Here is a 13,122-nt window from a genome sequence, read left to right as displayed (position 1 = left end):
CGAAGGAGAAAGCGAGAGGGGCAGGGCTGGTTTACATAACACCGGAGATCGTCTTTGGCATGCGTCAGCTGCCGAAAGGCATCAATCACTCCATCTGTGTAAAATCACAAGCTGACTCCGATATTGCTAAATATTTATACTGTCAGATACACACAGGCAGTGCAGATGAAAAGGGCCATTCATTAGGCCTTCTCCAGCCTGTCAGCCTGCAGATGGAGATTAGAGGGAAACCTCCCACCATGGTTGCCTCACTCCGTCTCCCCAGCTCTATATTTAGCCCCTTCACCACGATAAATATCTCCAGCATGCCTCTGTTAGGTAAATACTGGATAAATATGACCAGGGATGATCTGGAGGTAATGTAAACAGAACGTTGTGTCGTTGAGAGGTAACAACAGGGATGTAACGCAGTAGGTTTGGGTTTGGTCAGGCCGGTTGCCTCGACTTTGCTAGGTCTTGCGCAACCTACATTTTTCTCTCTCTCTCTCTTTCTGTCTGTCTTTCTCTTTCTTTGTATTTCTTTCTCTATCTCTTTCTTTCGCTCATCTCTTTCTCTTCATCTATCTTCTTCAGTTTAGACGTGAAGTGCGGCACATATTTTTGATTACTCACAGAGTGCTGAATATTTCATCTGTCTGACTAGTAGCCCCCCTCCCGCTCTCTCTCTCTCTCTCGCTCTCTCGCTCTCAAAGCAACAAAGAAATAGAAAACTTTTCTGCTTAATTACAGTGGAAATCTCCATGTTGATTAGCGGGAAAAAATCTACTTTAGTCTTCCCAACTTCAAATGCATAATGAATCATTAAGTCATGGGAGAGTGTGAGTGAAAGGGATAGAAAAGGGACACATGGATGGAGGGAGGAATGGAGAGAGGAGGAGAAAGGGAAAGGTGTGTAATTATCTTCAGAACGTAGACATCACCAGTAAATCCATGGAGCCATCTGACATGGCTAATTAAGGAAGCAATCAAAGGTCCACCTCCCGAGAGTTGGAGAGGGAAAGGGCAAGGGAGAGAGAGGGAGAGGGAGAGAGAGGGAGGGGTAATGGGGAGAGTGAGAGAAGGTCAGGAAGGAGAGTGGAGGAGTGACTGAAGCAGTCTGTTCTGTTGTGGTCTTTGTGATGATTCCATGTGTTAGTCCTCTGAGCGGAGGCTCATGCAGGCCTATCTAACCCCAGCTCCTTTATCATGCTTTCGGTCTGACGCTCACTATCACAGATACAGTGGGGAGAACAAGTATTTGATACACTGCCGATTTTGCAGGTTTTCCTACTTACAAAGCATGTAGAGGTCTGTAATTTTTATCATAGGTACACTTCAACTGTGAGAGACGGAATCTAAAACAGAAATCCAGAAAATCACATTGTATGATTTTTAAGTAATGCATTTGCATTTTATTGCATGAAATAAGTATTTGATACATCAGAAAAGCAGAACTTAATATTTGATACAGAAACCTTTGTTTGCAATTACAGAGATCATACGTTTCCTGTAGGTCTTGACCAGGTTTGCACACACTACAGCAGGGATTTTGGCCCACTCCTCCATACAGACCTTCTCCAGATCCTTCAGGTTTCGGGGCTGTCGCTGGGCAATACAGACTTTCAGCTCCCTCCAAAGATGTTCTATTGGGTTCAGGTCTGGAGACTGGCTAGGCCACTCCAGGACCTTGAGATGCTTCTTACGGAGCCACTCCTTAGTTGCCCTGGCTGTGTGTTTTGGGTCGTTGTCATGCTGGAAGACCCAGCCACGACCCATCTTCAATGCTCTTACTGAGGGAAGGAGGTTGTTGGCCAAGATCTCGCGATACATGGCCCCATCCATCCTCCCCTCAATACGGTGCTTACCCTAAACTTCAGACGGGCCTGGACATGCACTGGCTTGAGCAGGGGGACCTTGCGTGCGCTGCAGGATTTTAATCCATGACGGCGTAGTGTGTTACTAATGGTTTTCTTTGAGACTGTGGTCCCAGCTCTCTTCAGGTCATTGACCAGGTCCTGCCGTGTAGTTCTGGGCTGATCCCTCACCTTCCTCATGATCATTGTTGCCCCACGAGGTGAGACCTTGCATGGAGCCCCAGACCGAGGGTGATTGACCGTCATCTTGAACTTCTTCCATTTTCTAATAATTGCACCAACAGTTGTTGCCTTCTCACCAAGCTGCTTGCCTATTGTCCTGTAGCCCATCCCAGCCTTGTGCAGGTCTACAATTTTATCCCTGATGTCCTTACACAGCTCTCTGGTCTTGGCCATTGTGGAGAGGTTGGAGTCTGTTTGATTGAGTGTGTGGATAGGTGTCTTTTATACAGGTAACGAGTTCAAACAGGTGCAGTTAATACAGGTAATGAGTGGAGAACAGGAGGGCTTCTTAAAGAAAAACGAACACGTCTGTGAGAGCCGGAATTCTTACTGGTTGGTAGGTGATCAAATACTTATGTCATGCAATAAAATGCAAATTAATTACTTAAAAATCATACAATGTGATTTTCTGGATTTTTGTTTTAGATTCCGTCTCTCACAGTTGAAGTGTACCTATGATAAAAATTACAGACCTCTACATGCTTTGTAAGTAGGAAAACCTGCAAAATTGGCAGTGTATCAAATACTTGTTGTCCCCACTGTATGTGACCGACCGCCTCGATTCGGTCTTGTGTAGCAAAATTTGAAATTGTGTTTTTTACATTGGATTAAAGTAAAGACTCGGAGCTAGAAAATGGTATATCATACACTGCAGTTGAGGAACAATGGGAAAGTAATTCTGCTTTGAAAGTTGATAAACTTGTAATCCCACTTTTGAGAAAATGGCTGTTGAATGTTTTGGTACACCTACTGGAGAGCTCTTCTTTGTCTACACCCATTCAGCATCGATCACACCCTCTTAACCTTAGTCCCACCCATCTCTTTAAGGATTCACATGTGAGGCCATGTGGTAAACACACGCTATATCAAATCAAATAAAATGTTATTTGTCACATACACAGGATACAGAAGGTGTAAACGGTACAGTGATAGTACTTGCAAACTTGCATAGTAGTAATATCAAAAACAGAAAATATTTTATAAATATTTTATCGTTATTAGATGGCGCTTACCCGACACACTTGTCTAAATTGATGGGTCATGTGAAGGAAATGCTATAACCACCCCTCACCCACATCTAACTAAGTGGATGGGTCACTATTGTCTAGACATGTTCATGAAATGCAATCGATGGCCGTAATCACCCCCAGACACACCTGCTAATTTGATAGGTCATGTAATAATCCGGCTGAAGTGGAGTCTTTTGTTTAGACATGTTGCTAGCTAGGTAGCTAAACAATGAACCGGCATAACCCCAACTCATACTACTACCAATACAAACATTGTCATAGCTGTAGTATGAATCTACAGGTAGCTAAAGCTAACAAACTAGGTTCAATGTTAACTAGCTAACATTAGGCTATAACAAGCAATGCAAATGGATTTCTGATTCGAATAATATTACTACACAGATCATACACGTAACGTTAGCTAGCGAGCCAGCAAGCTAACATTTGCTAGCTAACTTACAGTATGCTTTAACTTACAATAAACATGACTTTCTGACAAAATTATAAACGTATATATCTGGAAAATGTAGCTAGACTCTTACCCGTATACATGGATGAATGCTTCACGGCAGACTGGAACCATTTAACTCTGTTTTATTTGTAGCTACATCTTGTTTGGCCAGCTTTGTGTCAAGTCACTCCAGTTCATACTGACCGTGGCGTGTGCAGAAAGTAGCCCATCACTTTTTCCTACTGATCTGTCGATAGCGCCTGCTAAATTCAGGGCTTCAATGTTGTTGAGAAAAGTAGCAAAACTTTTGTAGTTCTCGATGGCTAACGTTATATCTTTCAAAAACAGCGTGGTAGAAAGGACTGTCAACACAAACTGAACAGCTCACGTTATAGACAGAAGTGTGCTACATGGCAGACCAATCCATACAAATCTCCCGGCATGTCCAGTCCATACAGTATTTGTTATTAAGGCACATGAAAGTACATGTTTATGTTCAAATGCTGCTCCTGTGAAGTAGTCACGTGCGACATACGCCTAGTTTCCTGAAACGAGTCACATATTGTAAGTCAGTGTGCTATGCCCCAGTGGAAGGGTGTGTGAGTGTGTGTGTGTGTGTGTGCTTTCTCAGCGGTGCTCTGTAAGAGAACCCATGATGACTTATGGGGCACATGTATAATGTAACGGCAACTCTGCTAGAAATCAGCTTGGACCTTGGTAGTAATTCACCCAAGAGTCAGTGCTCTGTGAAATGTGTGTGTCTCTGTGTGTCTGGGATTCCTCTGAACGAATCGTCCAAAGGGTCGGACGCTTTCCCCCCCAAAAACTCACCTTTATCAAGGGTTACCCCCTCTCCCCACCCTCCCTCCCCGTCCTCCTCCATTCCCTCCCCTGGTGGAAGATGTGTGGGTAACCAGGGGGTCAGCCAGTCTTGGCCAGGGGAGAGTCAGCAGAAATGGAGCTGTGGAGAGAGAGGAATGCATGGAGGAAAGAGAGGAGTGCAGGGAGGAGAGAGAGGAGTGCAGGGAGGAGAGAGAGGAGTGCAGGGAGGAGAGAGAGTAGTGCAGGGAGGAGAGAGAGTAGTGCAGGGGGAGAGAGGGTAGTGCAGGGAGGAGAGAGAGGAGTGTAGGGAGGAGAGTGAGTAGTGCAGGGAGGAGAGAGGAGGACCGTGACCTGGCTGTATGCACTGTGAGTGACCAACACTGTACCAAACCCTGGTTGTATATCTTCTTCCTTTGCTGGCAGCCCTATGCCCTAATTTTACGTCCTTAAAGGCCCACTCTGTGATTTTTATGATTTATTTATGATTTTATGAATGATTGAAACCCATTGATTCTTGAAGAATATCACTTATGTGCCTCTCTTGAGCTACATGTTGAATATACGGTTGACCTAGAAAGATCAGTGTGCCCATGTATGGCTGTTTGTCCTTGGGGTGTTACTGTACTGTGTGTCTCCATCCTTCTCTCTCCTCCTTATCCTTCTCTCATCTCTCCGTCCTCCTCATCCCTCTGTCCCCCTAGTGTCAATCTCGTCCTGGTGTAATTGGTTGTTTTTTGGTCACCAGGCCCGTCCCCTCTCTCTCTCCCTGGCTTTGATTCATAGGGCTTGTAAAGGTGACAGTGGTCCCTCTCAGTCTCTTTCAGCTCGAACAAAGCAGGTGACAAAAACGCATCCCTAGACAGCTGACCTGTTGGTCCCCACTGTCCCCACCCTACCTCTCCTTGCCTGTGCTTGAGGGACACAAGGGGAGGAGGAGTGGGTCTCATGCAAGCATGTAGCCTGTACCATGTAGTGGGGGGAGACCCCATACCCTTCTAGCCCCCCCTCCACACATCCCAGTCCCCTCGCTTCCTTCTTCTCCCCCTCCCCCTAACCTAACCTCCCATGTCCCCCTCCCCCTAGTCCCACAGCCCAGCCCCCACAGCCCATCCTTGGTGACCTGGATACATGCTCTCTCTGACACTTTAACTACTTAGCTGTGTCACCTTCAAACCCCCAAAAGCACCACTGACACCCATCCTACTTGTGCATCAGCTGTAAAACGCCCTCACAAATAAAATACCCACATGTGTCTCGGGTGTAGTGGTCTCACACCGCCCCATTCTAAGCATCCAGGTTCATATCTATAATTTTACGTAATCGGCGCGTTAAAGGATTGTAAAGGACTCCATTTGAAAATTATTGATCTTAAAGCCCATGTGTTTTTCACAGTGTTGTCATTGTGCCGTCATGTTTGATACAGTATAAATGACTGAGCCAGCTTGACTGAGCCAGTTTATGATTCGTATTCACTCTAAATGCTGTATGGTCAGTTCAGTGTTAAGGCAGTTCAGACAATGTTAAGGTTGACTTGTGTAATTGATTGGTGGGGGCTGCATGTTGGTGTTAAGGTTAATTCCTCTAACTGCTGGTAAGTGGCGTCTCAACGCTTCCCAGGCGACTGCCCTCTCCTCCCTGAAGTAATGCCACTTATAACCCCCCTCCTCTGCCCAACACCACAGGCTGTGCTGGCCGGGGGCATTGATCCACTGATCAATATATAGCTGCATCTGTAGTGTACACTACACTGAAGACTCCAAGCTGTTGGTCGTATGGTTATAGGGTAGGCTAAAGGCGTCCGCATGCTTCCCAGCCAAAACAGTTCGGAACAGTCTGGGCATATATTATGACAACATTTTGTGACGTTTTTGTTCGTTTTTTTTGTTCGGCTGTTTGGGCACACATATTTTTTCTCTCGAGGCAAGCCGAAGTCGGTAGCCGAAGTCGGTAGCCGAAGTCTACACCGCCTCGTCTGTGATTACCCAACAGTAGGAATTCTTCAATGAAGTGCCTGTTGTCATTCAATGAGAGATGACTCATCCTCATGCACATTTTTTCACTTGAGAAATACTGCACCAAACATTGCATGACTAAGATCTCTTCTGCAAAACATTTCAAAATGAATGAGAGAGTTCTTGAATGATCTTAGATTAATTCGGACTATTTTGAGGAAGTGTATACTGGCAACGGCATGTCAAAATGGACAAACAGTACTATTGACGTTTTTCAAGGTCTTTAAGTATGCGAGCACACTGTAAGCGAGCACACTGGCTGTGTATGTGTGTCTGACTGACTGACTGTCTGTCGGTTTGTCTGTCTGCATTCTCCTGTGTCTCTGACACTATAATTCTCTTATTCTTTATTCTCTCCCCATTCGATCCCTGTTGTGGCTTTTCCCTCATTCTCTGTAGGGAGGCCACTCTCATCTGGAGAAATGACATCAGAGCCCCCCTTCCATCGCTCCCCTTCTTTCTTTTTTATCTTATTCTCGCCGAGCCTCCATCTTGTTTGGAATCACTGCAAATAATGCAGTGTGCCTCTCTCTGTCCTCACGACTCGCTGTTAAAGGAATCAGTCACTCAGAACACTCAAAACACATATTAAACACGCATCAGCCTCTCGCCGGGGCCAAATCACGCTGTTCAAATGTTGTTCTTCCACCGGGAGTGTGGGGACAAGTGAAGAGATGGGATGTGCAACATTAACTTGATTCACGGCGGCGGCGACTGAGTGACACCCCATAAACCTCAGCAGGCAGGCTGGCTGCTGCTAGCCCCGGCAGACAGCACCCCACGGATAATGTGACACACGCTAGCGATGCCTCCTATAGCCCGCCACACACAAACACACACACATAAGCGCAGACACACACACACACGTACACATACACACACAAACACACACTCGTTTTATGGTAATGTATAAAACATCTCAGCAGTGAGTTATTGTCCTCTCCAGTCAGCCTCTCGGCTCTTAGCAGTTCAGCGTTGGCGTAATACGTTAGCAGTAAAGCGGTGGCCTGTGGGTCTCTGTAAACAGGTAACCTCTTCTGTCCTAAATGTCAGCCTCCCATACAGAGGGACTGGCACCCTAGCTGTCACAGCACTTGTTCTATAGACTGTCCATAGACTGACCATAGTGTTTCCGACTAATGTATTTATGACTATGGGTTTTAATGTGTTCACTCTGAATGATGGAGATGTGGTTTCCTATTGTGTCATTATACTTCTCATGAAAGGAGTTGAATATTTGTTTCTATTGCGATATAGCCTACCTGCCGTGTACTTCAGGAGATTAGCTAGATTTTGTATTTTATTTTAGAAATGTATTGTTACAGGTTTGTGCTTAAATACATTATGCGATCCATCCAGAGAGTGAGGGAAAAAGAAAGACAGAAGGAGAGAGAACGCGAAAGAGAGAGGGAAATAGAGATGAGAGAGAGAAGGACAGAACGAGACAGAGAAAGACAGGGAAAGAGGGAAACCGTGGTAGGGTATAGGCTTGACTCTGATAATCGAAGAGGCCTTCTCAAGGAGTGGACGACTGATACATCTCTCTGTGAGGGGGCTCTCCTCTTCTCCTCTCCTCTGTCTGGAATGAAACCGGCATCGCTCTGCCACAGTCATCTACACTTATATTTCACTCTGATGTTATGTGTCATCCACAGGGAACGCACAAAGTATCGTTTCCCCCCCAACAATTTCCCATGCAATCACTGGCAGGGGGTTGTGTGAAGATGGGGGCTATTTTGTAAAGGCATATCAGTGGAGGATGGAGATGGACTGCTATTTGGCAGAGGGTGATGGGAGTAGTGATTATGAAGAACTGACCACTGGTCAGTTTGTTGACACACAGACATACTAGCATTAGTTACACTAGTCACTGGGATACACAATGTCCCCGATCTTGATTAGGTGTAGTTGACATTTGCTGTAGCTACAGTATTGTCATTGTGCATTAGTACACTGGTCATCATAGGTCATTTTGTAGCACAACTACATTTTGTAGCTTTGCCATCAAATGATCAACCCACCTGGTAAAATAAGGGTAAAATAAAATAAAAATAGAAATGACAGGGAGAAATAGATAAATAAATGATGGATGAGTTTATTGTTGCGTGTGTGAAGCAGACCTGGGTCAGATTCTTTCAAATACCTCGTTCTCTGATTTACATTTAGCCCGGTACAATGGAACCAAGCACACCTGTAGGTATTAGCTTAGAAAATATTTGACCCAGGTCTGGTGTGTGTGTGTTTGTGTGTGTGTGTGTGTGTGTGTGTGTGTGTGTGTGTGTGTGTGTGTGTGTGTGTGTGTATCTCCTGTTCACCTCTCCAAATCCTTTTCTCTGGATAGATTATGCACGTCTGAATCCTCTGAGCTGCTCTCAACCTTAAACAATGCCATTTCTAACACCATTCCCATTGCCTTGGCAACTCCATAGCAACCTGTGATCTGCCAGGGCATGGTGTGGATCAATTAGCACCATCTGATATCTCACCACTTCTTGTCACCCATTTTAATATCTTGATATTGTCTAGTTTTCTTTCTGGAAAAATGAATTTGTGTATTTATTTTGTTAACAAATATGCATCCTAGATTATTTTTCATATCAAGTTAATGCAGTATTTATATATAATTTTTGATGTTATGCTCTACTATTACATAAACTTTGCCAGTGCCCTGCAGAACTTGAATTTAAAAAGGAATAAAGGAAAAATAGAGGCAACATGCCCCTGGCCAACAGAATGATTGGTCATCAAAAAGAAAGGAGGACCAAGGCACTCTTCATATAATTAATAAAAATGCCATTATTTGTATGGCATGTTCAATGGAACAAACATTTCTAAATCTAAATCTGACGTGTTTTGGCTGCATGGCCTTCATCAGGGAGCACAAAGATATGATAATACAATGTCTTCTTTTGAACAAAGCATTTTCCAATCAACCCTGATTGAAGACACGAGGGCGTGGTTACAGAATAGTTCATAGTCAATAGTCATTGGACAACACCTAGTAACTTTTTTCAACAAGAATGAATGGTCATTGGCGCTATAAGTATAGTCCTAATCACAAAAATGTCCACTGACACAGTTTTCAAAACCCCATGCGCACGTCACACTGCTTTGCCATTAACTTTGCTCCATATCTCTGTATTTTTTCCAGGTATCGTGTCCAAGTCGTTCGAGTGTCGTCTAAAGGGCCAGGGGGCCACATTCGTGGAGGCGGAAAGCGCGTTTGACGGGGCCTTCCCGGTGCGGAGCGTGGGCTCCATGGAGGGGCTGGAGGGCCAGGGGGGTGTCCAGCAGGTGATCATCATCCAGGGCTACGGCGGTGGGGAGATGGCCTTCGACCAGGCCCTGGAAGAGTCAGCCGCTGCCACCTTGCGGGACCTGGCCATGGCGGGTCAGGTGGCCGAGGTGCTCCACATCACTGAGGATGGCCAGGTCATCTCCTCGGGGAGGGAGGTGTCTGCAGGCGGGGCCCATCACCTGGCCGGAGGCACCACCCAGTACGTCCTGCTGGAGTCCGGCGGGTCTGTAGCCGGAGGCGGGGGTGGAGTTCACGGGGGAGGGGCGATGCACCACCACATGGTGTCGGAGTCATCCACGGCTCTGGATGCCCTCCTCAGTGCCGTCAGCGAGATGGGCCAGCAGGACGAGGACAGCCAAGAGGTCATGATTCAGGAAGTGGTGTCAGAGGTCATGGGGCGAGTAGTAGAGGAGGAGGAGATGGAGGTGGAAGTGAAGACGGAGGAGGAGGTGTGCGAGGAGCACCAGGTGCAGGATGAGCAGGTGGTCCAGGAGGTGCTGCAGTTTGCAGCCAGCCAGCTGATGATGAAGGAGGGGCTGACACAGGTAATCATCAACGATGAGGGGACCCACTACATCGTGACGGAGCTGGATGACAACACCCTCCAGGTGGAGGGGACCATGTACACCCAGCACCAGGGAGGGGAGGACGACCAGCAGAGCGAGGGAGTTTCAGAGGGCCAGGCTGGGGAGAGGATGGTCTACTACCTGGATGGAGCTCCACACAACTTGGTTCTGGAGAAGGTGGAAGTGGACTAGTCAGTGACTCTGTCTTGATTCCTCGCGTCCTCTCTCCTCGCCTCCTTCTCAAAACCTGTTGGAAAATAAGTTATAGGGGAGGGACCTTTGACCTTTTCATCCATTGGGTTTTGATGAGGCGGCGAGGAGAGAGAATGCAAGAAATCAAGGAAATGCAATTGAGACTCTCCCTGTGTGAAGACCAAATGTCCAGCTTAAAGCCCCTAAGAGTCTTCCTCTTTGTCTCTTTCATGGATTTTTTTTTTTTTTTTTTTACATAGCTTTATCTCCATTTTGCAACGATTAACTCAGGATAACCTTCACATCTATGGAGTTATAGTGAGGGGCGAAGACTTTGGTGCTAACATTATTTAACGTCTTCATAATCTTACAGCCATTGCCAGAATTACCACTTGTTTTTGAGTTATGACTGTAAGACTGGAAATACATATGCTATTTTCACATGGTTATATTTTTTGAAGTGTGTTCAATTGCAAAAATAATAATTTTAAGATAAAATTTCCAGCAGGAAATGTTCCTGTTATCTAGAAGGACTTAAAATATTTAAGTTGCATTGTTTGGTTTTATTGAAAGTTGGAGAATAATAACAGCTTTATTTTTCAGTTTGATATGGTTTTACTAAAAGGAAGATTCCACCCAAAAACTATCTTTTGGTATTTGTTTAATTAGTCCATTGTTGATACAGTCCCACAATGTTTTGCATGTCAGCAATCAATTTTTCAAGATATATAACTTTCGAAATACAGAAATACAGCCAGTGTGAGGCATTTTGCTACTATATCAACAATGGACTAATGAAACAAATACCAAAATATAGTTTTTGGGTGGAGTTTTCCTTTAAGTAGTGAATTAGTTTGCAATTGTAAATTAAATAATTATTTTTTGTTACTTTATTTGAAAGGTACATTAATAGGTCATGTTTTGATAACAGAGAGGCTATTACACCTTGCTATCGCACCTTGCTGAATCTAGGACCAATAGCATTTTGGACATCGAAAATATCCAGGCTGCTGATTGGTCTAAATCCAGGGGCAGTCCACTGATTGGCTTTTATTCCTGCAATTGCTCAATATGGTCAGGATGCTGATTGGTCTGAATCCAGGGGCAGTCCACCTGTTTTTCAGGATGTTCTTAAAATGTCATGGTGCTGACATTGTTTTGCATCGTTAATAAGTTCTCTCATAGTGAGTGTTCTTTGACTGACAGATAGGACAAATTAATTGGATTGTCGCAGAAACATGTTTTGACAGAATAGCATGAAGAGATGACACAACATTTAGTGAGTTGCTGATAATCGTCAATAAAATAAAGTTGCTAAGTATTTTTTTTCCTGCTCTCAGTTATTGTAAATATGTTTCTGTAAATTAAATTGTAATGATACTTGCATTTGAGTTATGACAATAAAGCTCAATCTTCATTTGGAGGGGTGTTAGTTCACCTCAAGTTTTCTATGACAGTGATACAATCTCCTATTCACATAAACCACATGAATTTACATGCATCAACTGACATAGGAGCTTCGACCAAGTGTGTTTCCAATCACCATCATCATGATCATCACCATTGTCATTATCACCATCATTACCATCATCATGATCGCCATCATCCTAATCATAATCCTCCTCTCCCTCACTCAGCCCCCTATTCACTCCCTCCATTGTGTTGAACAGAACACACACATCCTTTCTCCTTGCAGTATTCAAGAGCTGGAAGAGGGAATCAATATTCACTTAGGGCCGTAGCACAGCCTAGGCTCTGATTGAGTGAGTGGGAGGCCAGAATGACGGCTATGAGCACAATGCTGAAGACTGGCGTTCACACAGGGGCCATCAGGAGATCATCCCTTTACTGAGAGAGAGAGAGAGAGAGAGAGAGAGAGAGAGAGAGAGAGAGAGAGAGAGAGAGAGAGAGAGAGAGAGAGAGAGAGGAGGAGAGAGAGAGAGAGAGAGAGAGAGAGAGAGAGATATGTGGGCTGGCTGAGAGGAGTAGATTACAGCTGGATTGAGGTAGTGAGGTGAGAGAGGAGCAGAAGAGCAGCAGCAGAGAAATCCCACTGTTGGAAGGTGAGCCTGTAATTTCACATGGCATACTGTATGTCTCTCTCCTACACAGGACTATAGCAGCCCTGCCTCAGCTAAAACCTGCAATCCTAGCTGTCTCCTTTCACGCTTTCTCCTCCCAGTTAACACACGGTTAGCACAATTATATCACGTGAATCACCATGGTGTGTAGGTTTCTATGTGTGTATTGCTTTACGTGTGTGTGTACGTGTAATATGCTGGTACATGTGCGCGGCGTGTGTCTCACTCTCTCCACCCTGTGCGGCTTCCTAATCAGAGATGGGTTATTAGCTGCAGCAGGCCGTGCGTGTGACATGGAAGAGGGAGAAATTAGCAGCTGTCACCAAGTGATGAGTTCATTTCCTGACAGGCCCGGTTCGCCTGAGTCCGTTAGAGACGACGGTCAGACGGCTGATGGAAACCTGCCGCTGCAGCTTAATTGGCGAGCCAGGAAAGGGCAGGGGGAGTGTAGGGGGAGGGGAAGGGGGGTGTAGGGACGGCTATCCTCCCTCTCCTTCCATCACTCTGTGGGGGCAGACGGGAGAGCAAGAGGGACAGGGGGTTGGGATCTCTCTGAGTATGATAAATATGGCAATTCTGTTTAGTTCGCCGTCTATAGAAAACATATCAGCCCAT

The 13,122-nt window shown here is 45.3% G+C and overlaps 1 protein-coding gene across 1 annotated transcript in view; it reads left to right on the top strand.

Moving 5' to 3' along the window:
• The window catches only part of LOC121560965 (zinc finger protein 407-like), a 173,485-nt gene extending 162,387 nt beyond the window's left edge, over positions 1 to 11,098 (top strand). The window contains exon 8 of the mRNA XM_045215036.1: positions 9,522 to 11,098. Within this exon, the coding sequence (XP_045070971.1) occupies positions 9,522 to 10,426 (905 nt within the window). The 3' untranslated portion in view covers positions 10,427 to 11,098. The remainder of the gene's footprint in view (positions 1 to 9,521) is intronic.
• Positions 11,099 to 13,122: the final 2,024 nt, after the last annotated feature.

This window comes from Coregonus clupeaformis, unplaced genomic scaffold (genome assembly GCF_020615455.1).
Source record: "Coregonus clupeaformis isolate EN_2021a unplaced genomic scaffold, ASM2061545v1 scaf0356, whole genome shotgun sequence".
NCBI classification, from domain to species: domain Eukaryota; kingdom Metazoa; phylum Chordata; class Actinopteri; order Salmoniformes; family Salmonidae; genus Coregonus; species Coregonus clupeaformis.
This window is presented reverse-complemented; position numbering and strand designations above follow the sequence as displayed.